Source organism: Anguilla anguilla, chromosome 6 (assembly GCF_013347855.1).
Source record: "Anguilla anguilla isolate fAngAng1 chromosome 6, fAngAng1.pri, whole genome shotgun sequence".
In the NCBI taxonomy this organism is placed as follows: Eukaryota; Metazoa; Chordata; class Actinopteri; order Anguilliformes; family Anguillidae; genus Anguilla; species Anguilla anguilla.
The window spans coordinates 61842202-61869204 of record NC_049206.1 but is presented as its reverse complement, the minus strand read 5'-3'; the positions used below and the strand labels follow the sequence as shown (position 1 = coordinate 61869204).

At 44.4% G+C, this 27003-nt stretch overlaps 1 protein-coding gene and 1 non-coding gene across 2 annotated transcripts; both read right to left on the bottom strand.

Moving 5' to 3' along the window:
- Positions 1-1759: 1759 nt before the first annotated feature.
- LOC118230219 (retinitis pigmentosa 1-like 1 protein) lies at positions 1760-18143 on the bottom strand. Its single transcript, XM_035423032.1, has 7 exons — positions 17712-18143; positions 12734-12911; positions 11667-12178; positions 11001-11088; positions 4361-4852; positions 3387-4096; positions 1760-1864 (listed from the first exon to the last, which is right to left on the bottom strand). Exons 1-7 carry the CDS (start codon positions 18141-18143, stop codon positions 1760-1762), a joined length of 2517 nt encoding a protein of 838 aa, XP_035278923.1.
- Positions 18144-26820: 8677 nt separating this feature from the next.
- trnal-cag lies at positions 26821-26903 on the bottom strand. Its single transcript has one exon. It is a non-coding gene; the product is annotated as a tRNA-Leu (tRNA).
- Between the last annotated feature and the right edge of the window lie 100 nt (positions 26904-27003).

Sequence of the window (27003 nt, the reverse complement as noted above, 5' to 3'; positions counted from 1 at the left end):
TCCTCAGCTTCCCCCTGCTCCTCAGCTTCCTCCTGCTCCTCAGATTCCCTCTGCTCCTCAGCTACCTCCTGCTCCACAGCTTGCTGCTCACCATCCTTTTGTTTATTCTCTGCAGCTTCTGCCTCAGAATTGTCCTCCGCTGACGTGTTGCTGCCTACTTCATCTTTCATCATTGTAGAAGCACCTTCTTCTGTACTTTCAGATTCTGCACAAGGAGACTTACTATGCATCTCCATCTCAGAGTCCTCCAGATCAGCCTCTGCAGCTTCTGCCTCAGCACTTTCTTTGGCTGCCACATCAGTTGTTTCTGCATCGTCTTTAAGTGCATTGGTGTTCCCGTGCCGTAACCTTATGGTCTCCTCATCTGCTTCAGTGTCTCCGGCTATTTGAGCCTGCTCATCAGCACACTGATTTCCAGCTATTTCATCATCATTGACTGTCTCATCTTCCTCCTCTTCTCTGGCAGCAGTGTCACCATCGTTTCTTATTTTGGTGATCTCTTGACATTCAAAGTTTCCTGCATCTGGCACTGCTTCAATTTCCTCATCCACATCTTCTTCATCATTCTCTATCTGCTCTTGGAACCCTTCCTCAGTTTCCTCACCTGCATTTTCCAAACTCTCTTCTTCCTCTTCCTCATCTGCTTCTGCCTCTTCATCAGGATCTTCTGTATCCTCATATTTTGACTCTTCTGCTTCATTTTCACCTTGGTCATCTGTTTCTCTCTTTCTAGCATCGTCTACATTTCCTTCATCGGCAGTTTGCTCGTATTTAGCTTCAACTGTTTCTTCTCCAGCAGCGGCAACTGTTTTACCTACTTCTGTCTTTTCATCTTTGTCAGCTTCAGCTGCATCACCTTCAGCCATTTCATCTTCTTCAGCTTCAGCTCTTTCTCCTTCTTTGGCTGTTTCATCTTCTTTGACTGCATCTCCTTCAGCTGGTTCTTTTTCAGCTGGTTCCTCTTCAGTTATTTCAGCTTCTTCAGTCTCTTCTTGTTCATCATCTGTTCCCTCTTCTTCAACTGCCCCCCTTTTTTCAGCTTCAACTAATGCTTCTTCTTCAGCTGCTTCTTGATCTTCAGCCACTTTGACTTCTGCCATTTCTCTCTTGTCAGCTTCAGCTACATCTTCATCTCTTCCATCTTCTTCAACTGATTCCCTTTCAGCTCTTTCATCTTCTTCAACTGATTCCCTTTCAGCTCTTTCATCTTCTTCAACTGATTCCCTTTCAGCTCTTTCATCTTCTTCAACTGATTCCCTTTCAGCTCTTTCATCTTCTTCAACTGATTCACTTTCAGCTCTTTCATCTTCTTCAACTGATTCCCTTTCAGTTCTTTCAACTTCTACAGATTCTGCTACATTGCCTTCAACTCTTTCTCCTTCAGCTGGTTCATGTTTTTCTGCTAAAGCTGCATCTATTTCAGCCAATAGCTCTCCTTCTACTGCACCTGTGTCTCTTTCAGCAAAATCACCTTCAGGTGTGTCTCCATTAGCTGGTTCATCTTCTTCAGCTTTGGTGGTTGTGTCTCCATTAGCTGGTTCATCATCTTCAGCTTCAACTGTGTCTCTTTCAGCAATTTCATTTTCAGCTTCAGTTGTGTCTCCTTCAGCCATTCCATCTTCTCCAGCTTCTGCTGGGTCTCCTTCAGAAAAATCATCTGCGGCTTCAGTTGTGTCTCCATTAGCTGGTTCATCTTCTTCAGCTTCAACTGTGTCTCTTTCAGCAATTTCATCTTCAGCTTCAGTTGTGTCTCCTTCAGCTATTCCATCTTCTCCAGCTTCTGTTGGGTCTCCTTCAGAAAAATCATCTTCAGCTTCAGTTGTGTCTCTTTCGGCTGCATCGTCTTCTTCAGCTTCATTTTCATCTATGTTATTCGTTTCATCTTTTTTTGCAACAGCTTCATCTGTGTCTCCTTCAACGGTTTCATCTGCCTCAGCTTCACTCTCATTTTCTTCGGCTGTTTTGTCTTCTTCAACTTCAGTTTCATCTCTGTTAGTTGCTTCATATTCTTTTGCTTCAGCCACATATCCTCCAGCAGTTTCATCTTCATCTGTGTCTCCTTCAACTGTTTCATCTTCTTCAGCTTCAGTTTTGTCTCCTTCAGCCATTCCATCTTCTCTAGCTTCAACTGTGTCTCCTTCGGTTGTTTCTTTTTCTTTTGCTTCAGCTACATATCCTTCAGCAGTTTTATCTACTGCAGTTTTAGCTGTTTCATCTTCATGAGCCATGTCTCCTTCAACTGGTTGATCTTCAGCTTCAGCTATGTATCCTTCGGCTATTTCATCTCCTGCTTCAGTTGTGTCTCTTTCAGCTGTTTTATCTTCTTCAGCTTCTGTTGCATCTCCTTCAGTTGTTTCATCTTCTTTTGCTTCAGTTACATTTCCATCTGTTTCATCTTCATCAGCTGCTTCTTCCGCAGCTGTTCCATCTTCAGCTTCAGCTGTGTTTCCTTCAACTAATTCATCTTTTTCAGATATAGCCTCATCTCCTGCACTTGTTTCATCTTCAGTCACATTTCCTTTGGCTGCATCATTTTCTTTAGCTTCAGCTACATTTCCATCTGATCCATCCTCTGCAGCTTTAGCTGTCTCATCATCTTCAGCTTCAGTTGTTTCACCTTCTTCAACTGTGATTCTTTCTGTTGTTTCATCTTCAACTGTTTCAATTTCTCCTTTCTCGGTTTCATCTTCTTCTGCTTCAGATGTGTCTTCTACAGTGGTTTCATTTTCTGCAGCTTCAGCTGCATCGCCTTCAGCAATCTCATCTTCAGCTGTTTTATCTTCAACTGATTCAGCTTCTTCAGCTTCAGTTGTTCCTACATCTACAACTGGCTCCTCTTCAGCTCCATTTCCTTCAGCTATTTTGTTTTCTTCTGCTTCATTCTTTTTACTTTCAGTTGCATTAATTTCTGCTATTTTATCTTCCTCAGCTGTTTCTACTTCAGTAGTTTCATCTACTTCAGCTACTTTCATTTCAGTTGTTGCCTCAGCAGCTGCTACTTCCATAAATGCTTCAGTATCTTCAGCTATTTCATTGTCAATTACATGCTCGTCTTCAACTTCATCAATTAGAACTTTTTCATCAACATTGTCCTCTTCCCCACTGTCTTCCTGGGTACCCACTTTAGCTACTTGCATTTTAACTTCCAATGCCTCATCTTCCCTTTGTTTGCCTTGTATACATTGTCCATTTTCCTGTCCTTCAAAACCACCTTTGTCTTCCTTTGCACTACCATCCATTTCTCCTGCTGAAACTTCTAAAGGTTGAACAGCTTCATCTCTATTTTCTTCCTCTTGTGCTTCTGATTCTGCTCTACTGCCCTTCTCATTTCTTACTGTGACATGATTCTGTTCATTTCTCTCTTCCTCTGGCTCTTTCTTTCCTACAATCTCAAGGCTCAATTTTCCTGCTTGCATTGCATCATCATTGGTCAGATCATACCTGTTTGTTTGTTCTTCTGTACATCTCTCTTCAGGGATATTAGTAGGAATTTCCTTCTTCAAATGCAGAATTTTCCGTAAATCAAAGTCCATCATTGCAGGAGCAGAACTTACAAGCTCAAAGAGACCTGCAGGTCTAAATTGAATTTTCTTTTTCATACAAGTGTCACAAGGGCAGTATTCATCCTCACTTGGCTGGTCACTGAGTTCAGTCCCAGTGGCTGTATAATGTTCATCACTTTTCTCTGTGTCAATGGACTGGTTGCGCATTGCCTTTAGCTGGCGACGGCGCAGTTCGGTTTGTGTGGTTGACTCACGGGACAGAGCCTTCTTTGGTGGTCTAGGAACTTTCCCAGCACAGCTCTGTATTTTTTTCAGTTCTCTGTCAATGCTCGATCGTATCCTCTTGTGAACTACATCTTTCAGTTCATTTATCATGGTATCAAGCTGTTCATTATCTTCCAAATTCCATCGTATCTTAAAGTCAGTCATTGCATTCACATAATGTGTCATAAATTGCTTCTCTAGTTTATTTAATAAATTCAGCACCCAAACAGGATCAGTGTCCGGTGAAACTTTTTTGGCTACTTGTGCTCTTTGGACAGATGGGGGTGTCCCAGAACTTATATCGTTTTGTGGATCTGTTTCAATTTCTTCTGTCAATTTCAAAACTTTGCTGTCATTGGCAGAGCTCTCGTTTGATAAAGAGGTTGTTTCTCTTAGAGTTTCATTGCTGCGAATTGTCTCATCTGAAGCGGAACCGTCTTCCCCTTTCAATTTCTCTTCACCAGTGCACATTCCTGCACTCGCAGGGGTCAACTGAACTCGACTTGCCATGTCTGGAGTCACTGGATCAGACATAATGAGTGCCTCTGCATCAGTCACTGATTTAGGAGAGGAGACAGCAGAGTTCCCCTCACCTTCATTCTCTTCAGGTTCTTCCAATAATTTGAACTGTTCGTCCTGGTCTTTGCCTCTAGCCTCTGCAGCAGATTGTGTTTTCTGTGTCTTGCTGTTGCCATTAACACTGCTCTTTCCAGAGCCTACGGAACCACTGCTGACATCCACGCCTGAGGATGATCTGGGGGTGAACTCCTCCTCTACTGAAGGTGGCTCTTTCAATTTATTTTTCTGCTTCTTTGGCTGTTCAGAGTCAGAGGGGCCAGTGAGCCACAGTGACTGCAGGATATTCATGAGTTCTTCATATTTTGCATCTTTAGCATTTGAACCTGCTGAACCGGAGTCTATCAACTGAAGATTTGCAAGGCAATCCAGTAGTTCTTTAGCTGAATTACTAAGCTTTCGCCCATATACAGGTGATACTTCAGGTAGGCTGTTGCATCTGTAAAGTTTTGGACTCAACAGCACCTTCATGAGCTGTACTGAAGAATGGCAGCTATTTGGCAAAGCCTCTGTAGTGGGGCATTCGTGATCAGAGCAGGGTGCTAAATCTGTTTTTGGGGTCTCTGTTGCCGTTGGCCATTCATGAAAGGGCTCATTGTTTTCCTCACCAATGATGACCTCAGCTTCAGCTTCCTGGGGCTCATTTTCATCTCCACATGTCTGACCTTTAGCTGCTTCACTTGCTTCCTCTGGTCCTTTCTGTGGCTCCTTGTGCATGGGATCCACTGCATTTTCTATCTGAATTTGTAGCTTTTCTGTTTCGTCAGAATTTTCATTCAGTTCATCTCCCACCTTATACATGGAGCTGTCTGATGGTATTTTTTTCAGCCATTCATTCACAACTTCTGTTGGGGATGCATTTGGTAAGGTGCAAGGTACTAGCTCCAACATATCTTCTTCCACTTTTTTCTTCTGGGAGGGACTTGCGCATTTTCTGTGCCTACACCTGCTACTCTGGCCATTTTTGTTGGCAATTATATTTTTGCTGCAATCTGCAGTTTCCATTGATCCACTACATGTCTTGTCAGATATGTTGGATTTGGATTCTGAAGTAGCTGGTCTTGTGTTGTCAGTCCTTTCCTGTAGAACATTAGCCTCTGACCTGGTGCTATCATTTGATGTACGTTTCTTAGGTGACCCTTTTGGTGGACAGGGGCTAAGCAGATTCTGTGAAGGAACAGATATTACAGGTGAAGTTTTCTTATTTGAATTAGATGACTTTATAGAACAAATACTGCTGTTCTCATTTTTGTCTTCAGATTGAACATCATGCTCTGTCATTTGCAAACCAGAGGAAACACTGGACAACTTATTATTTTTCTTCATCACAGTGGCAATATTGTCTGTGACCTTTGATTTGCTTGTTGAAGACCTTGCAGAAGCACTTGATGCAGGTCTTGAAGGAGCTTTTTGCTGAATCTTACTTGCAGTGTCTTCTTTTGTTGCTTCACGCATCACCAAGTGCACTGATATATTAGTCGTTTTACTAGAGGGCCACAGATCTCTGTTTAGGGACTTTCTGCAAACAGAATCGCTGGATTCCTTTGACATGGAAGAGGGTACTCTGTCATTATCAACAATCAAGTGTCTGCCTCCTTTGCTTTTTTTATTTTGGTCTGATGCTTCCATTTTGGTTGACACTACACTCTTTGGCCTGTCCTCTGTGCTGTCCATTCTCTGCTTGACCTCATCAACCATTTCTGATCTGTGTGACATTGGTGGACATTTTTCAGAGAGACTACAGAGAATGCTTGTAGAATTAATGGATTGTGCTGAGGCTTGTGAGCTGATAGAAATGACAGATTCTGTTGTTTCATTAATATCACCTGCATCGTCTTCATCCACAGGTCCAATGGAAACCAATGTTGATGTTGGTGTGAAAGCTCTTTCACAGGCACTACATTGTGTTTGGCTGCTCTTTTTGGATTTAATAGACATAGAACTGTACACCCTTTCTTTGTCTGCTTCTCCTGTGCGTTCTGATCCATTCTCTGGCAGGTTGTCAGATACCCTCACTGCTGTTTCTCCCCCCTCCTGCTCAGCCCAGGTCTTACACAGCACTGAGTCTGATGAAGGTGCTCTCTCACATGCATGGCACTCTTGGTTGATTGAGGCTGTTGCCAGTTCTTTGTCTTCCATTTCCTCTGCTTCTCCTTTCGCAGTTTCATAGGCAGAAGCTAATGATTCCTGGGATTTTTGAGAATTTGCTGATGTGTTTGAGATGCCTGCCATTGCACTTAGTGCTCTATTTTCAGTTTCCTCATCTGCACCAGCTCCATTTTTATGGGTTGACTGTTCTGACATTTTCAGTGAAGCAGAACTCTTTGACAGGGCACTTGTTGCTCTTGATGCCACATCTTCACTTTCCTCTTGTTTTCCTCCTTGATTTAGATCAGCAAGATTTTCTGATACTGTGGACTTCCTGGATCTTTCAGAAACATTTGACTTGATAGATAAAGTGCTCGGTGCTGGGCTTTCTGTTCCCTCTATTCCTGCTGCAGGGTCATCAATCAAATCTTCATATGTTTTAGATGTTCTGGATCTTGCAGAATCTTCACCTACTACTGATTGTGGAGTAATTCCTCTTCCACATGACCTGCAGTTTGATATGTTAGACTTCCTGGATCTGTTGGAAGCATTTGTCTTAGACGATAGGGTACTTGGTGCTCTGTTCTCTGTTTCCTCTTGTCCTGCATTGCCCGCTGCAGCCTTTTCAGACACTGTAGATTTTCTGGATCTTGTAGAAATGTTTGACTTAGTTGAGAATGTGCTTGGAGTTCTAACTTCTGTTTCCTTCTCCTCCACATACAAATAAACATTATTTTCTTCCCCTTCATTCTCATCTGAAGCAGTTCTAGACGCTGTATATTTTCTAGATCTTGCTAAATCATAAGACTTGACTGACAGGGCACTTGGTGCTCTCTGTTCTGATGGTTCCTCTCTGTTTTCATCAACAGCTTTGTTTGATAATTTAGATTTATTTGATCCTGCTGACATATTTGACTCAACAGATAAGGCGCTTAGAGCTCTATCTTGTGTGAGTTCTTCTGCTCTGTTACCTTCTTCAGCTTTCTCAGACACTTTAGATTTCCTGGATCTTGTGGAAGTGTGTGACTTAGCAGACAGGGCGCTTGGGACTCTAATTTTGTTTTCCTCCTCTTTGGCATTCAATTCAGTAACAGATTCTGACATTTTGGATTTGCTGGACAGTGCACTAACAGGTCTTACGTTTATTTTCTCTTCCTCTCTATTCATATCTGCACCATTTTCTTCCCCTTCTCCACTTTCCCCTAGAGCTGTTTCAGATACTTTAGATTTCCTGGATCTTATTGAGGCATTTGACTTTGTTGAGAGTGTGCTTGGTGCTCTGTGTTCCATTTCTTCTGCTTGTTCCTCACTCCCCTGTTCAGCTTCTTCAGACACATTCAATTTTCTGGATCTTGAGGAAGTGTTTGACTTAGCAGACAGAGAGCTTGGGGCTCTATCTTGTGACGGTTCTTCTGTTCTGTTCTCTTCTTCAGCTTTTTCAGACACTTTAGATTTCCTGGATCTTGTGGAAGTGTTTGACTTAGCAGACAGTGAGCTTGCGACTCTAATTTCTCTTTCGTCCTCCTCATCATCTTCTGTTTTCAATTCAGCAGCTTTTTCTGAAGTTCTGGACTTCCTCGATCTAGCAGAAATATCAGATTTTGTTGACAGGGCACTTGGTGATCGATTATAGCCTTCTTTTTCTTTACTGAAATCAGTAGCATTTTCTTTTCCTTCCCCACTTTCATCTTCACCTTTTTCAGATGCTTTAGATTTCCTGGACCTTGTGGAAGTGTGTGATATTACTGAGAGTGTACTTGGGGCTCTATCTTGTGATGGTTCTTCACCTCCTTTCTCATCCACAGCTTTCTCAGACACTTTAGATTTCCTGGATCTTGTGGAAGTGTGTGACTTGGCGGACAGGGCGCTTGGGACTCTAATTTTGTTTTCCTCCTCTTCTGCATTCAATTCAGTCACATATTCTGACATTTTGGATTTGCTGGACAGTGCACTAACAGGTCTTACATCTATTTTCTCTTCCTCTCTATTCATATCTGCACCATTTTCTTCCACATCTCCACTTTCCCCTTGAGCTGTTTCAGATACTTTAGATTTCCTGGATCCTATTGAGTGATTTGACTTTGCCGAGAGTGTGCTTGGTGCTCTGTGTTCTATTTCTTCTGCTTCTTCCTCACTCTCCTGTTCAGCTTTTTCAGACACATTCAATTTCCAGGATCTTGTGGAAGTGTTTGACTTGGCGGGCAGTGAGCTTGGGGCTCTATCTTGTGATGGTTCTTCACCTCCACTCTCATCCTCAGCGTTCTCAGACACTTTTGATTTCCTGGATCTTGTGGAAGTGTTTGACTTGGCAGACATTGAGCTTGGGGCTCTAATTTCTGTTTTCTTCTCATCTTCTTCTGCTTTCAATTCAGCAGCTTTTTCTGAAGTTCTGGACTTCCTGGATTTTGCTGAAATATTTGATTTTGCTGACAGGGCACTTGGTGATTGATTTTCTCTTTCTTCTTCACTGAAATCAGTGTCTTCTCCATCTTCATCTTCATCTTCACGTTTTTCAGACATCTTAGATTTCCTGGATGTTGAGGAAGTGTGCGACTTGGTGGACAGGGTGCTTGGGACTCTAATTTTTCTTTCCTCCTCATCATCTTCTGCCTTCAATTTAGCAGCTTTTTCTGAAGTTCTGGACTTTCTAGATCTTGCAGAAATATTAGATTTAGTTGACAGGGCACTTGGTGATCGATTTTCGCTTTTTTTTTCTTCGCTGAAATCAGTGTCTTCTCCATTTTCATCTTCATCTTTTTCAGATGCTTTAGATTTCCTGGACCTTGTGGAAGTGTTTGATATTACTGAGAGTGTGCTTAGGGCTCTATCTTGTGATGGTTCTTCACCTCCTTTCTCATCCACAGCATTCTCAGACACTTTAGATTTCCTGGATCTTGTGGAAGTGTGTGACTTGGTGGATATGGCGCTTGGGACTCTAATTTTATTTTCCTCATCTTCTCCATTCAATTCAGTAACAGATTCTGACATTTTGGATTTGCTGGATCTTGCAGAAATATTTGATTTGCTGGACAGTGCACTAACAGGTCTTACGTATATTTTCTCTTCCTCTCTATTCATATCTGCAACGTTTTCTTCCACATCTCCACTTTCCCCTAGTGCTGTTTCAGATACTTTAGATTTCCTGGATCTTGAGGAAGTGTTTGACTTAGCAGACAGTGAGCTTGGGGCTCTATCTTGTGATGGTTCTTCACCTCCACTCTCATGCTCAGCTTTCTCAGATACTTTAGATTTCCTGGATCTTGAGGAAGTGTTTGACTTAGCAGACAGTGAGCTTGTGACTCTAATTCCTGTTTTATCCTCATCTTCTTCTGCTTTCAATTCAGCAGCTTTTTCTGAAGTTCTGGACTTCCTGGATCTTGCTGAAATATTAGATTTTGCTGACAGGGCACTTACTGATAGAGTTTCTCTTTCTTCCTCACTGAAATCAGTGTGATTTTCTTGCCCCTCTCCATTTTCATCATCACTTTTTTCAGACATCTTAGATTTCCTGGATATTGTGGATGTGTGTGACATTACTGAGAGTGAGCTTGGGGCTCTATGTACTTCCTCACCTCCGTTTGTATCTTCAGCTTTCTCAGACACTTTAGATTTCCTGGATCTTGTGGAAGTGTGCGACTTGGCGGACTGGGTGCTTGGAGATCTAGTTTCTCTTTTCTCCTCATCCTCTTCTGCATTCAGTTCAACAGCAGATTCTGAGATGTTTGACTTCCGGGACCTTGCTGAGGTATTTGATTTTGCTGACTGGGCACTTGGAGGTCTTACTTCTATTTCCTCCCTTTCCACTTGTCCCATACACTCATCAGCATTCTTTAATCCTTCAGATTCATGTGATCTTGCTGACAAATTTGACTTGGAGGACAGGGCACTTGGAGCTCTAACTTCTGTTTCCTTCTCCTTTCCATTGAAATCAGCAGCTTTTTCTGAAATGCTGGATTGCCTGGATCTTGAGGAAGCATTTGCTGTAGATGAGAGTGCACTTGCTGCTCTAGGTTCTGTTTCTTCTGCTTTTTCCTCACTGTCATCTGCAGCTTTTTCAAATCTGTATGACTTCCTGGATCTTGCAGAAGCATTTGATCTTGCTGACATGGCACTTGGTGTTCTATCATCTGTGCTTTCTTCTTGGTTCTTATCCAAATCTTCAAATATATTAGACTTTGTCGATTTCACAGAGGCATTCCTTTTCACTGACTGGGTGCTCTGTGGCCTATCTTCCATGTTCACTTCTTCTCCATTCTCTCCAGATTTACTAGACCTCGCACTATTTGAAGCAGCTGAGAGGGTTCTCTGTGCTCTTCCCTCTGTCCCTTTGTCTTCAGCTGTTATATCAGCTGGAGACGTTGCCTCTGCCTTCTCATCTGCAACCTGCCCATGATTACCGGATACTACTGATTGTGGTGTAATCGCTCTCCCACAAGACTTGCAGTTTGATGTGTTAGAGTTCCTGGAGTTAGCAGAAGCATTTGGTTTGGCTGAAACAACACTAGATGCTCTTGCTTCTGTTTCTTTTTCATCATCTTCACACTTTTCAGAAGGGTTTTCACTGCCCACGTGAGCCTGCTGGCCTGCTGGTGCAGCTCGGTGGGACTCTGTGGATCTTGTGGAGGTAGCTGAGCAGGATGATGTTTTGCTGGGTGGTCTCGGGGTTAAATTGTGCACAGATGACGCTGAAAAAACATCTGATGCAACACTTCTGACACTCTTATCATCTACAAGGCTGTCATTATGAGAACATGAAGATGCCCTAGAAATGCTTGGCGGGAGGTCGCTGTCATCGTCCTGGTCATCGTTCAGTGTCTGTAGGACTTGGGAGGAATTGCTTATTGCAGAAATTGACCGATCATCCTCACCTGGGTCCTGTGTGATTTTCACACTGACATGTTCTGTTTGGGAGGTCTTTGAAGGGGCGGAGCCAGCACTGGCAGGCCTTGTGTGACTACTAACAGAGGCTTGGGTGTTGTTCATGTTCTCCTGTTCCTCCACTGTGGATGCCTGGCTCTTTGATGTCCCAGTCACTGAGCAGACCTCACTGTGACTGTAGGAGCAACTGATGGAACAATATTCAGCTGTGGTGTCCCCATTCTCACCCTTTTCTACCACCTGCTCCATGTACTCCTCACTGGATCGAGACACAGTGTGTGTGCTGTCCACTGAGGACTCTTTGCACACTACCGTATGTGAGGATGCACTAGAACGTGATGATCTTATGTGTCTTACAGCCTGCAGATCCACCTGCATCTGGCTCTTCCAAATCTCGTACTCCAGGCAGTGAGCACAGCAGTATTGGCAGTGAGGATCCTCTAGATGCCTTTGGTAGAGTTTTGTGATGTAAGCATCCTCTGCCTCATTTGTAGAAATGGAATCTGTCTCTGACCAGCTTTCAGAATGGCTTTGTTGGAGGTAATGTGCTTGGTCTTTAATGGTCCCTGGAGATTTCTTAACCTCAGTGGACCACTGGAGTGTCTCATTGTTCAGGAGATGGAAACGTACTTTCATCTCCACTGAAAGGCTCCCATTCTTGTTGACTATAACTTTTTTTTCAATGTCATCAGCTGTAATACTTTCTCTAACATGTGGACAGGAACCAGAATATCCAGAATTTCCCAGAGACATGGAGTTCAGTCCGTTGGGAAAGGACTTTTCTGAAGACAGGGAGTGCCTTGGTGATCGGGCGGTGGAATCAGATCTTGGGTGGATGATACTCTTCTTTGTTTCGAGTCCAAAGTTTACTGTAATGAGTGCATGAGAGAAATAAAAATAAGGAAATATTTACCGTACATTAATTTAATTAAATATCGTACACAGCATTTAATTGAATCACATGAAGAAGGAACTTAACTTGAACTTAACTTGAATTGTCACAGTAAATATCTAGAAACTGTAAATTGCTCTGGATCAGAATATTTGCTAGATGCCTACAATGTTAACATGTACTCAGAACTGTGTCATCATTGTTAAAAATTCAGTTTGCTTTTGTCAAAGTTTATAAACCAGATAGAATAATGCAGCTCAACAAGCAAACTGATACTTTTAAATATCTACATAAGTAGTCATGGTCTGAGGAGTAGGGTAGGTGGTGCATCCTGAGTGCATTTTGCACATAAAAAATGGATAATGTCCAAAAAATAATTTTGCATCACAGAAATCTGAAGTGAACACCAGCATGCTACCCTGGGTTCTTCCTAAGTGTCAACTTTCCAAGTCTTGGTTAGTCACCACAGGTTTTAAAGTATTTAATAAAAATTATGTTTTTTGAATGAGTGATGCGCTGAATACGAACGCACCATTTTTCACGCATTCCTGGCCCTCTGTCCTGATGATGGAGCGGGACTTTGTGGGCACTCTGGGGAGTTTCTCCTCTGATGTCGTCCGGAAGCTCTCCACCAGCAGGGGATGAAAGGGCTCCTGCCCCACACACACCAGCACACCGAGGCATTGCATCAGGCCCTGTACACTGTCAATCTGAAATGCACACACACCATTAGAGTACATACACACACACACACACACCAGCACACCGAGGCATTGCATCAGGCCCTGTACACTGTCAATCTGAAACACACACACAACATTAGAGTACATACACACACACACACACACCAGCACACCGAGACATTGTATCAGGACCTGCACACTGTCAATCTGAAACACACACACACGCACACGCACACACACACACCAGCACACTGGGGCACTGCATCAGGCCCTGAACACTGTCAATCTGAAACACACACACACACACACACACACGTACACGCACACACACCCACACACACCGTTAGAGTATACACACAAGCAAAATGTTATGTCATGTGTATTGTTTACATGCATTATTTTAATTGTTTGTACCCTTTTATTTCCTGATGATACTGTGACGATTTTTCAACGATTTACAGGGTTAAAAGGATGCTCTCCTGAGCACTATTACTATTCCAAGCAAAAGGAAATAATTACAGATTCTGGTGATATCAAATGTAAAGTTAGCTAATACGTAGGGGAAGCCCGAACATCTGCAATCTTCATTTTCCCACGCTGTTTTTAATCATTTAAACAACATATTAATGCAAATCACAAGTGTGTGATTACAATGAGCTCATTTCCTGTGGAAGAAATAATTAAATACATTTAAGTGTTACAAACATGCTGACCTGAGTGAACCCTGAATGAAAGGGTAGGTGGTAGAGGTTCAGTAGGGTGTGTGGTAGAAGTTCAGTAGGGTGTGCGGTAGAGGTTCAGTAGGGTATGTGGTAGAGGTTCAGTAGGGTGTGTGGTAGAGGTGGTAGAGGTTCAGTAGGGTGTGTGGCAGAGGTGGTAGAGGTTCAGTAGGGTGTGTGGTAGATGTTCAGTAGGGTATGTGGTAGAGGTGGTCGAGGTTCAGTAGGGTATGTGGTAGATGTTCAGTAGGGTATGTAGTAGAGGTGGTAGAGGTTCGGTAGGGTGTGTGGTAGAGGTGGTAGAGGTTCAGTAGGGTGTGTGGTAGATGTTCAGTAGGGTGTGTGGTAGAGGTTCAGTAGGGTGTGTGGTAAAGGTTCAGTGGGGTGTGTGGTAGAGGTTCAGTAGGGTGTGTGGTAGAGGTTCAGTAGGGTGTGTGGTAAAGGTTCAGTGGGGTGTGTGGTAGAGGTTCAGTAGGGTGTGTGGTAGAGGTTCAGTAGGGTGTGTGGTAAAGGTTCAGTGGGGTGTGTGGTAGAGGTTCAGTAGGGTGTGTGGTAGAGGTTCAGTAGGGCGTGTGGTAAAGGTTCAGTAGGGTGTGTGGTAGAGGTTCAGTAGGGTGTGTGGTAGAGGTTCAGTAGGGTGTGTGGTAGATGTTCAGTAGGGTGTGTGGTAAAGGTTCAGTAGGGTGTGTGGTAAAGGTTCAGTGGGGTGTGTGGTAGAGGTTCAGTAGGGTGTGTGGTAGAGGTTCAGTAGGGCGTGTGGTAAAGGTTCAGTAGGGTGAGGCTGTTCCATGGGGCATTTTGCTGCTCATGCCTCAGGAGTCTGCTGACTGCAGGAAAAGCAGTGGCTACAAATGAACAGGATCCAGTGCAGCATGGGGCTGCTGTAATCCATTATGGAAAGAATAATTATTACATGATTTATTTGCTCAGCAGACACTCCGCCGGGGCATCATCCATTGATATTTTATATTATTCATCTACAAGGATAAACTCTTGCTGCTTTAGCGGGTACTCATGTAATCAAAATAGTCCATCAATCATACAGAAAATATATTTTTCCCAGTTTTCTGCACATTTGTCAGGTTGCTCCAAGTTCTCTGTATAGGGACTTTATAGAAGGAAGGGAGACATGGCGGAACATTCATACTACTGTATAAAACTGGACATTGAATGGCTGAACATTACTGTTCTCTGTTTGGCATATCAGGCATAAGTATCAAATGTAATTGGAAAAGAAAACAACTGTCGGGGGACTAAAATATAATGATTTAATATTATAAAAATAATAACAAAGCTGGAGACAAAAAAAATGAAAATAATAACAAAGCTGGAGACAAACTGTTGTGCTTTTACAGTTTATTGAACAGTAGGTTGGACACCATTAAGACCCCAGCAGGGCTGGAGGCAGAAGGCTGTAGTTTGAATGGCTCACTGCTGCGTTGTCTTTTAGTCCCGTGCATGCGTGGTATGAACCTCTCACACAGCACAGGACTCGGCCAGTGTTCAGCAGTAATTAATTACTGCGATGTTGGATGTGTCTCCAAGTGTCTTTTCCAACTGAGAGCAGAAATGTGTTTTCTTAAAGCTGACCTGCTTCTGCTGTTTTAGAATAGCACTGTTTTGAGCAAGATGAATAGATATAACAGAGCTTTGGCTGGTCATCCTGTGCTAAAAATACAGACAGAAGACTACCCGGATCACTTCCCCAGAAGGAACACAGTATGCAGCCAAATGCTCAGTACAGGTAAAAGGCCAGTGTGAGACATTACCTGGATAATTATCCTATTTACTGACAACAATGCTCATTTGCATTTATCAGTTTAACAGCAGCTTAAACCTCATTTTTTACTGAAATCCATTTAAATGCTTATTTTAGAGACATATTGTCACCAGAACCAAATTTTCTAAAGTTATGCACTGAGAAAGAACTTTTGATAAATAAACAATATAATTTCAGTCTTTTCTACAGCTATGCAAATAAATGTAATAGACGTATCACTTAATTGTCAAATTAATTTCATAAAAATGAAGAACTTTCTACAAAACAATAAAATCCTTACTTGGAAAATGAACATCTAATTCCACATAGCACACTATGTAAATAATGAAACAGTACTTGAATTATGCAGGCATCTGGAACAGTGTTGAAAGCACTGCAGTTAAATGATGGAGTGTGTGGCAGAGTGTGATCAGGCTTTAATGTGGACAGTGTGTGGTGGAGTGTGTGGCAGAGTGTGTGGTAGAGTGTGATCAGGCTTTAATGTGCAGAGTGTGTGGCAGAGTGTGCAGTAGAGTGTGTGGTAGAGTGTTTGGTAGAGTCTGATCAGGCTTTAATGTGCAGAGTGTTTGGTAGAGTGTGATCAGGCTTTAAAGTGCAGAGTGTGCGGTAGAGTATGTAGTAGAGTGTGTGGCAGAGTGTGCGGTAGAGTGTCTGGTAGAGTGTGATCAGGCTTTAAAGTGCAGAGTGTGTAGTAGAGTGTTTGGTAGAGTGTGATCAGAATTTAAAGTGCAGAGTGTGTAGTAGAGTGTTTGGTAGAGTGTGATCAGAATTTAAAGTGCAGAGCATGTAGTAGAGTGTTTGGTAGAGTGTGTGGCAGAGTGTGGGGTGGAGTGTGGGGTAGTGTGTGATCAGGCTTTAATGTGCAGAGTGTGTGACAGAGTGTGTGGCAGAGTGTGTGGTAGAGTGTGGGGTGGAGTGTGATCAGGCTTTAATGTGAGGAAAGTTGCTGCTCCCAGTGAGAAACTCTTAATTTCCCAGAGCAGGTACACACATCACTCATGCTGGGCTCAGAGCTGAACTCGGCCTGTGGTGGTACAGTCCCCTAAAAGCTCCCGGAGGGGTGGGGGGGGGGGGGGGGGGGGGGGGGTGCAGGGGTCCATTAGAGCATGTTTCTCTGCCTGTACATGCTGGGCGGTGCTAATGGGCCCTTGGACTGAAGCACAGGGCGGCTCTGCAGGCCAGCAGGGACCTGGAGCTCCTGGCCCTGATAAACAGGAAACTCCTGGACTTATTCCAAAAGTTTCACACTCTTGGCCAAATTTCACCTCTTAAAGTGATAACACTCACCAAAGAAGAAAAAACTGTCCTCCTTTGACACAGTATACTTTCCTACTTGTCATTAATATTAATTAATTTTCTGTGCCTTGATCTTTAGAAAAGGGAAGATGTATATCCATTTTTGATGTTCAGCCATTTAATGGAAATGACTTGAAAGATTTCACAAGACAATTTTTATTAGTGTCAGAGATAATCACATGACATTTGTGTCTAGAATTAAGAGAAAATAATTGAGTCAGAATGAAAGTAGTCCAACCTGACTAATTGCTAACACTTGGCTTACACCACTGTGGCCATGCCAATATGCAGTCTATTCAGGTAAATGCCCCATTAGCACTGTCACCCACAGCATAGAGAGTAGGTCTGACTGGGCCTAGACCCCTCAGCACACAGTGGGCTGGATCAAACAGAACTGCAGCACACCGTAAACCAATCACCTATGAGCACAATAAATTCCCCTTATGACGCAATATACTAAATCTTATGTACTGACTGTCCTTTTCACCCAGCTTTGTGGAGCAGCAGCACCAAGAGCAGGAGTTTTAGTAACAATAGCAGCCCTACCAACAACAGTAACAATATCAGTGTTAGCCGGAACAGCATTACAAATAGTGGTACAGCATTAGAAGTAGTAGCAATGTTTGCAGTAGCAGCATTAGCAGTAGCAGTGTTAGCAGTAGCAGTAGCATTAGCAGTAGCAGTGTTAGCAGTAGTGCCCATTAGCTGTAGCAGTGTTAGCAGCAGTAGCATTAGTAGTAGCCATATTAGCAGTAGCCCCATTTGCAGTAGCAGCACTAAGCTCTCTCAGAAAGACTCAGGGAGAGCAGCGCCATTAGCAGTAGTACCGTTAGCAGTAGCTGCGCTAAGCTCTCTCAGAAAGACTCAGAGAGGGCAGCGCCATTAGCAGTAGTACCGTTAGCAGTAGCTGCGCTAAGCTCTCTCAGAAAGACTCAGAGAGGGCAGCGCCATTAGCAGTAGTACCGTTAGCAGTAGCAGCGCTAAACTCTCTCAGAAAGACCCAGAGAGTGCAGCGCAGGCAGCAGGCCTCACCTTGCGTCCGTCCAGCGTGTAGAGTTTGCGGATGTGGCAGCGCAGGAGCTCAGAGGCCTCCTCCAGGAAGAGCCGCAGGCTGCGCAGCGCACGCTGGTGGAGCACGATGCTCCTCCGCACCGCGGGGTCGCTGTTCTTCACCAGCACCAGCCTTTTACGCTGCTGTCCTGTGGGCGGAGCCTCGTCCGGCCAAGTGGGCTTCCTGTGGGCGTGGCCGTGTTGGGGGTCGGGGCAGAGGCAGCAGGCTGCATTCTCAGGGGGGCCGTGGGGGCTGCTGCACTGGGACGGGTCATCCAGCAGTGCGTCAAAGCACCTGAAGTGCCGCCTGTGGGCTGCCATCTTAACCCGACGGTGCTGGGCCTGCCCTCTGGCCCTACGGGGAGGGGCGGGGCAGGGGGAGGGGCTCTGGAAGCAGGGGCTCCGCTGGCTCATGGTTGGCTGGAGAGGCAGCAGCAGCAGTCTGAATTAGGCCCTCCTGCTGTGTACTGCACCCACACACACACATGCACGCATGCACGCACCCGCACCCACACACACACACACACACGTGCACGCACCCACCCACACACACACACACACGCACAGGCACACGCATACACACACACACACATACACGCACGCACGCACATGCACACACACACACACACACAAACACACAATGTTAATATGGTCTCTCCCAGGTTCTTACAGACTATTTAACTTTATTTCTATTATACTTTCTTGTCTTATGCCTAATTCTTATGCCTGCCTGTCATAGTTCAGTTACTTATATTACAGTGGAAATGAAGGCGATCCCTCAGGATTTCCATATAACAACAATAACTTGGCTTGAAAGAGATAAGTTATGTGTCATTATGACAGGCAAGAAAAAGAATCATGACCAATTTCAAGATGAGATGTGACCCATAATAAATCCCTGAGCACAGACTGCCTGCTCATACTAGCTTGCAAGTTTGTGTGTGTCATATGTGCAGAAGTGAATGTTCACTAGAATTTCAACATTCCCGAAGAGCTCATTTATCACAGAGATGGAAGGTTGAGGAAAATCTGCTAGCCGAAATATTACCAGGTTAGGTACAATTCTGAGGAAAGAATTTCTGCAGTTTCTGCAGAAAATGAATGTGAGTGTGGACAGTGCAGCTCCTATAGGGCCCCAGTGGTTATTCACATGCACAGTAAGCATTTCAAATATAAGCCACTTTTATAACCTTTCCAGGCTGTTCCAAAGTTTCAAGAATGTATCATTCAACTATGCCAAATCCACAGATAAATCCTGTTTGGTCTCGACACCCTTCTCCCTGCTCTGGTTGACTGTACTAAGATTCCTGTGCATGTATTTTAAGTGATTCAGTTAGACAGCAGATTCCCACTCTGGGCACGTTTTTTAATACACCATTTTTTGATAGCAATAAAGTAACAAATCAGGTTTTGTCGTGTTTCCTTCATGATTTTCAACAAAACATACATGACACTGCACAGCAGTGCTCTCTTTCTAGTGTGGAAAGTGATCAAACAAATAAGAGAAGAGAAAAATGTAAAAGTTCCCAAAACACATCTGCATGTTTGCTCAGTTATCACTTTCCAAATCTGGGGAGTTCAGCTTTAAAGGGGTCTGGAATAAGTTTCTCATTTTTGGATTCTCAGTAGAAAATTTCCATTGTGAAGCACTATGTGACAACCCATTTGAAAAATGTGCTGGATAGCATACCCAGAAACCACCACATGGGAATTCAGCACAGCCTACATGCAGAACTGTGATCTAAAAAAGTCAATGCAAACTCTGTCATTGTATTGATTAAGCGAGTCTAATTTTAAATCTGTTTGGTGGATCTCATATTAAAACGCTCTATTCAACCTGTCTTACCTTTTTAAAAATTCAGTTAACATTTGTGTTTAAAGAAAATTTGATTTTTTTCATCATAACCTCACATTGGCGAGAAAAAATGTTCAGCCTTTAAATGATTTTTTTTTTTTTAATCCCAAGCTAGTACTTCAGAATGTCCTATTCAAAGAGTTTACTTTCTTTTAAAATCCTGTCTTATCTAAAATATCATCAAATCACAGAAAACATATTTCCTCCCTTTAAAGGTGTGTAAAATGAGTAAATACAGCTCAAGTTGAGGTAGCAGCTCGGTAAATCAAACATTCTCACGTCGTTACCCCAATCATTTAGTGTAAGGGTGTGTTACATTAAATGTAGCATAATTATGAGAATGTAAATTATAAAAGTGGACTTTCTCAATTAGAACAGCACCCACGGTTGGTAAGGCTGTTTGTTGAATGAAAAAACTATTTTGTGATTTACATGTCACAGAAAATCTCAGCCTATCAGAAGTGATCTTCAGTTTGAAGTCTGGAATTATAATGTTGTAAAGGACCACTGGTTTCATAACTGAGTGGTGTCTATTTATACTGCAAAACCTTACACAACATATTACACATCTGACAATGTGCTGCTGCTCTCCTGTAGAGTCCACTGATTGGATTAAACTAACTGCTGAACGTCTCTTAGATGAACTCTTACCTGAGTTAGACATGCACGCCAATGTTTTCTAGGCTAATGCGATTAAGCGGGTCTTTGCCCAGTCACATTGCGTGATAACAGGACCCACACTGGTGCTTCTGCAGCTGTGTGCAGGTGCGGTGAAAGCGGTGCGTTCACCTGCAAACTCAACTTCCTTCTCTGCAGGCATCACATGTTTACCTCAGTCAACAGGCAAGGCCCCCATGTTTACATCTGGAACAGTGCTCCATCAGCTATCCCACACCGGCTTTTCTTATACCCACAGATTTATCTGAAACGTTGCGTTTCACAAATGCAAGGTCTGCTGATGACTTAACGCTGTGTGCCCAGCCTAACGTTAGTGTTATTGAACAGAACACCATGGCTAACCAGCCTAACGTTGGTGTTATTGAACAGTCCACCACAGTTAACCAGCCTAACGTTAGTGTTATTGAACAGACCACCACAGCTAACCAGCCTAACATAGTGTTATTGAACAGAACACCATGGCTAACCAGCCTAACGTTGGTGTTATTGAACAGAACACCACAGCTACCCAGCCTAACATTAGTGTTATTGAACAGTCCACCACAGTTAACCAGCCGAACGTTAGTGTTATTGAACAGAACACCACAGCTACCCAGCCTAACGTTAGTGTTATTTAACAGACCACCACAGCTAACCAGCCTAACATAGTGTTATTGAACAGAACACCATGGCTAACCAGCCTAACGTTAGTGTTATTGAACAGAACACCACAGCTATATCTCAAGAGCAAGAGATCTGTTTCAGTGCTCATCCATGTGACCTTGCAGTTTTGGGAATTAGGCATGTCCTGACCTACATGATGACCCCAGCATGACCCCAGCCAGGTCATTCCCAGGTCAGTGCCAGTCACAAGCGAATACGTTCTGGCTAATGCCGACAAGAGAGTTTAACATAAACGGGCCAGTAATATTGAACTGAAACTCACCAGGTGGAGCCCATTTGACTATCACATTAACCTACATCCGTTCTGTTAAGGGACTGTTTGACTGATTATAAACACAGTCGATGCAGCTTGAAGGCAGGACAACACAAATTGTTTCTTTTTTTCTGAATTTCTTACTTTTATAATTCTATTGGCTGCTACTGCTCAGGGTGAGAACTGTCTCCCTAAAATCCCTGAGTCCTGATAGGTCATTGACTGAAAGAGGATGACAGCGCAAAGGTTCATGGGAAATTCCCCAGGGCATTGGAAAGGGTGCTGGTGTATGGCTGCCATCATATTGTCACATGTCCAGGAGTGTGATTGACAGGCACATCTGATCTGGGAGAGTATCAGCTGTCCTGCAGCATGTGTGCACACGGACACCACAGAAGAAGAGCAGGAGGGACGTAAAGACAGCAGGTATCAGGGGTCAGGTGTTCAGGGCTCTAAATAAAGCTCTTATCTCAGCCGCATGCACGCACGGGTCACTTCCTATCAGATGGGTACCTGAACGGGATCTTCACCTCCAGCAGCAACTTCTATTGGTTCCGCTTATGTATCACACCCCAAAAACACATCTATCACACCCTGAAAGTATGTCTACCACACCTCAAAAATGTGTCTATCACACTCCAAAAACAGATCTATCACACCCCAAAAATGTGTCTATCACACCCAAAAATTTGTCTATCACACCCCAAAAATGCATTTACACTCAGAGAGACTCAAGCTCACCTCTACTTCCCTGCTTTGGTAAACAAAGTGGTGGGACCTAACCCTAACCCTTTGGGCGATGATCAAAATCAGCCTCAAATTTGACTAAAGGTGACTGTCATGGGAAACAGAAAGTGATTGGTTTCTAAGGATGAATTATTTACAGCCTCCTGCAGCATGGCTGGCGGTGGCTATAGGCAGTGGTGGGCTCAGCCCACGCAAACGTGCGTCTTGCCCACCCAATCATACATATATTTGTTTTGTTTTTTGTTGTTTTTTGTGTTTTTTTGTTCAGCCAATGGAAAAATAGCAAAGAAAATACCAGTACCGTTTGTAACTTCTGATTGGGTGGGCAGCCTACGGGTTTGAAACAGCTAGTTTCTCTAGAGTACTGCCGGCTGATTTAATAAGTGGTATTAATGTGACGAGAAGAGCTTTGTCATTTGAATGCATAACACGCAACTCCTTGCACCTACACCCGCCAGCCCCCCCTCCAACACCCAACCCCCCCCCCCCCCCTCCCGGTCGACCGCACTGGGTGACACCAACCTTAGTGACGCCACTGCGCCCAAGTTGCAAACATGAAATCCAATCACCAAACCAAAAGGGCTAGACAAAAATTGGAATCGAATTTGAAGAGCTAGTTTCCACTGGTAAGTGGCAAACGGCAACTTTTTCAAATTGAGTGACAGGACACAGAAACGAACCAACAAGGGGATGAAATGGAAGAACGACACACACACACACACACACACACACACACAACAGAAACAAACGTAAACACAAAACTTACGACAGAGGTCGTAACTACATACATATACATACACAATCATACACAGACATGCAGACACACACACACAAACACATATACACATACACAGGAGTAACCCTTACACTTCCCTGCATCAGGACCGTGATAAATAAGCCCTATTATTAATGCACTGGTTCTGATATTGTTGTTGCTAATTTCTATAATAACATCATCATCATCATCATCAACAACAACATCTTCATCTTCCATGATGCAATACAAATGGAATGGACACAGTCTGGTATCAGGCATTTCAGCCACTGAGCAGTAGAAGATAACACCCTGCAATGGTTTCCATGGAAGGTTTGCAAGAGACAGTTCTTGGTATTGCTGTCAGTAAAAAACATGACTACACTGACCTTGGGATATATTTGATTTTCCCAAGTCATCTCTGTCTTTGCTCCTCCTTGCAGGAAGGTGGATAAGCCACTAACGGAATATTAGCCTTACTTTGGTACATAACATGAGTGCAGCTTTTAGAAACATGTTGCCCAGGTGCTAGGTGCCCCATTGCAAAAGAGATGAACACATCTCTATCTGCAGCCCTCTCTGCTCTGAACCCATCTCTATCTGCAGCCCTCTCTGCTCTGAACCCATCTCTATCTGCAGCCCTCTCTGCTGTGAACCCATCTCTATCTGCAGCCCTCTCTGCTCTGAACCCATCTCTATCTGCAGCCCTCTCTGCTCTGAACCCATCTCTATCTGCAGCCCTCTCTGCTCTGAACCCATCTCTATCTGCAGCCCTCTCTGCTCTGAACCCATCTCTATCTGCAGCCCTCTCTGCTCTGAACCCATCTCTATCTGCAGCCCTCTCTGCTCTGAACCCATCTCTATCTGCAGCCCTCTCTGCTCTCCCTCTGTCCAAATAAAATTTAAAAATGAAAGGAGAGTGGTCTCCACTCTCATTTTATTTACATTTTTTAAAAACAATCTTCAGTTACTTCTACAGCTAAACAGGAATCAGTATCAATATACAAATGCAGCCATAACGATATTAAAACATACATTTTTACTCACGTTGTTGAGAAACATTATCCGGTCAGATGGTGCCCATCAGGAGTGGATTGAGGGGTAGTTTAATAAGGACCGACCAGCGTGGGGCGGAGGTGAGTGGCAGACTGCACTCCAGAGGCAGCCCACAGGGAGAGTAATACACGAGCCTGCTCCCTCCTCCAGCAGCCCAGGCTAATCAGGGCCTTTAGATGCTAAGGATAGCAGCCAAAGCCTTCCTAATCACAGCAGATCAGTCAGGGATCCTTCAGCTTACAGCTCACACCTCCCCAATGCACACACCTTAGGGGGCGACATAGCTCAGGTGGTAAGAGCGGCTGTCTGGCAGTCGGAGGGTTGCCGGTTCGATCCCCTGCCCTGGGCATGTCGAAATGTCCCTGAGCAAGACACCTAACCCCTAATTGCTCTGGTGAATGCCAATCAATTGTAAAGCACATTGGATAAAAGCGCTATATAAATGCAGTCCATTTACCTCCCCAGCCCAGCCCAGTGCACACACCTCACCAATGCACACACCTCTCCAGAGCACACACCTGCCCAGTGCACACACCTCCTCAGCCCAGCCCAGTGCACACACCTCCCCAATACACACACCTCCCCAGCTGAGTATTGCATAAAAGAGAGACAAACATAGAACCTTCTGTATAGAGCTATGTACCCATATACAGCACAGCACAGCATGTATGTACCTATATACAGCACAGTGCACTTGTAGGAAAGCTTGCAGGAGTGCAAGCAAAACAGAGGAAGTAAATAAGTGAGTAAGGAAAGGTAGATAGAGAAAGGAGGAGAAAAAGATGGCAATGACAGGAAGAATAGATGTGACATTTGGTTTCTGACAGATCAAAGGACCACAGTGCCATCTCCAAAGCCACATCTCTGGCTTTAGCGGTCAAAACAGACTTCTAAATAAAACAGATGTGTGCACATCAGCCCAGCCCAACCTGCCTGACCCCCACACCCCCCTATATGACCCCACCCCCCAGCCCCCCTCAGCCCAACCTGCCTGACCCCCACACCCCCCTATACCACCCCACCCCCAGCCCCCCTCAGCCCAACCTGCCTGACCCCTACACCCCACTATACCACCCCACCCCCAGATCCCAACCCCCATCCCCCTCAGCCCAACCTGCCTGATCCCAACACCCCCCTATACCACCCCACCCCCATCCCCCTCAGCCCAACCTGCCTGACCCCCACACCCCCCTATACCACCCCACCCCCAGACCCCCACCCCCATCCCCCTCAGCCCAACCTGCCTGACCCTCACACCCCCCTCCACACCCCCGCCCCCCAGCCCCCCTCAGCCCAACTTGCCTGACCCCCACACCCCCCTATACCACTCCACCCCCAGCCCCCCTCAGCCCAACCTGCCTGACCCTCACACCCCCGTCCACACCCCCACCCCCAGCTCCCCTCAGCTCAACCTGCCTGACCCCCACACCCCCACCCTCCCACTCAGGAAACTAGGTCTTAAGAACATTGTTTTTCTTAATGCTGGCACACAGCTTGAATGTTCATGTTGACATTCATATTGGAGCTTCCACTCCTGGGCTCTCTGCCATGTGACCTCAGCCATGTGACCCCCCCAGGATTACAGCCCAGTGACAGAGCTGGACACTGGATTAGAGAAGGTGACATGTCATGCTGCCGTGGGAAGCCTGTGGAGGAGGGCTGAGGTGAGTTTCCACTTCACTGTGAAGCACTTTGAGGCTGAGGTGAGCTGTCACTTCACTGTGAAGCACTTTGAGGCCGAGGTGAGCTGTCACTTCACTGTGAAGCACTTTGAGGCTGAGGTGAGCTGTCACTTCACTGTGAAGCACTTTGAGGCCGAGGTGAGCTGTCACTTCACTGTGAAGCACTCCATCAATATTATTAGTATCATAAGCAGTACCTTTAATAGCGATTGTCTCGCAATTATGTGTCAAAACCAAATGCCTGCATTTAACTGTGAGTCAGAGTTTGAATCCAGGTCCATACCTGTAACTGAACTGAGTGCCAAAGCTACGTGCTGTGCGTGGTGCTGCACTGCAGGAGAAAGTGCTAAACCTGGCTCAATAATCACTGAAGCATGGCCTGAGGAATATAGAGCTGGATGAACAGGGAGATGGGGAGGAAGAGGAAGACAGGGAGGAAGAAGCGGAGAAGATGGTGAAGTTGGACCTCATGACCATGAAGGAGCTGCGGTCAGTTGGGGGGTGGGGGAGTGGGGGGGATTATAGATATAACAGGTTACTGGCTTTCCATAATCCCCACAAAGCCAGAAATCCCTGCTCCCTGACTGATATGAACTGCTATGACCTCACGAGAGACCAGCAGCAGGCTCAGCTCACTGCACATGCTTCTGTTTACTGAGTCACCCCCATAATGCAGGAAACATTTAAACCATACTCTCAACATTCAGGTCTCAATACTTCCTAGCATGTGAGACAGGGCTAATGTATTAATGTATGTGTCAGCATTTTCAGTAGGTTACATGGGGAAGTCTATGTCTGTTTGGGTCATACTGATGTAAAGTATCTGTGAGATATAAACAGCTTGTGTCACTCCTCATGTTTACCAGAGAAAGATTAAGGCTTGGGCAGGTGCACCAGCACAAGTACTTCCACATATGGGCTAAGAAACCCTGCTGAAATACACATAAATTAAATAAGCATTATATAGTCTCTCTCAGACTCTACAGATGCTTCTGTCATCCGGAATAAGGAGGTGAATCAGGTGCACCACCATAGGGTTGCAGTTCCATATAGTACCAGCAGAGGCACTAAACCCTGGTACCAAATAACACATGAACAAAGTGCCCCCAGAGAGCTATAAAGCCATTACACCCAGGGAAAGTAATTGGCTGGATGATAATTAAACTGTGAAAGTGCAGAAGGCAGGACAAAACATTGTGTGTAACCAGCTCAATATTTGAGCTGTACGCAACCAAACAGACTGTAGGGAACTGCTGTTTCAGAATGATGGGATTGGCAGGGGGTTTGTAGCTGCAGGATTATGGCAACTAGTTCATAGTTGAGCATATTTAAATTTCACGTGATGCTATTTCATAGTATTTCCGATTGTCTCATTAGCATCCATGACGAAAAATGAACGCTCATGTCAGAAGTGGGATTCGAACCCACGCCTCCAGAGGAGACTGCGACCTGAACGCAGCGCCTTAGACCGCTCGGCCATCCTGACGAAGCTGGCGACGTGGAGCCGTGAAGGCTTTTTACGGGTTTCAACAATAATGAAAGTAAACGTATTTTCAATATAGTACTAAATTATTAAACGTACATCC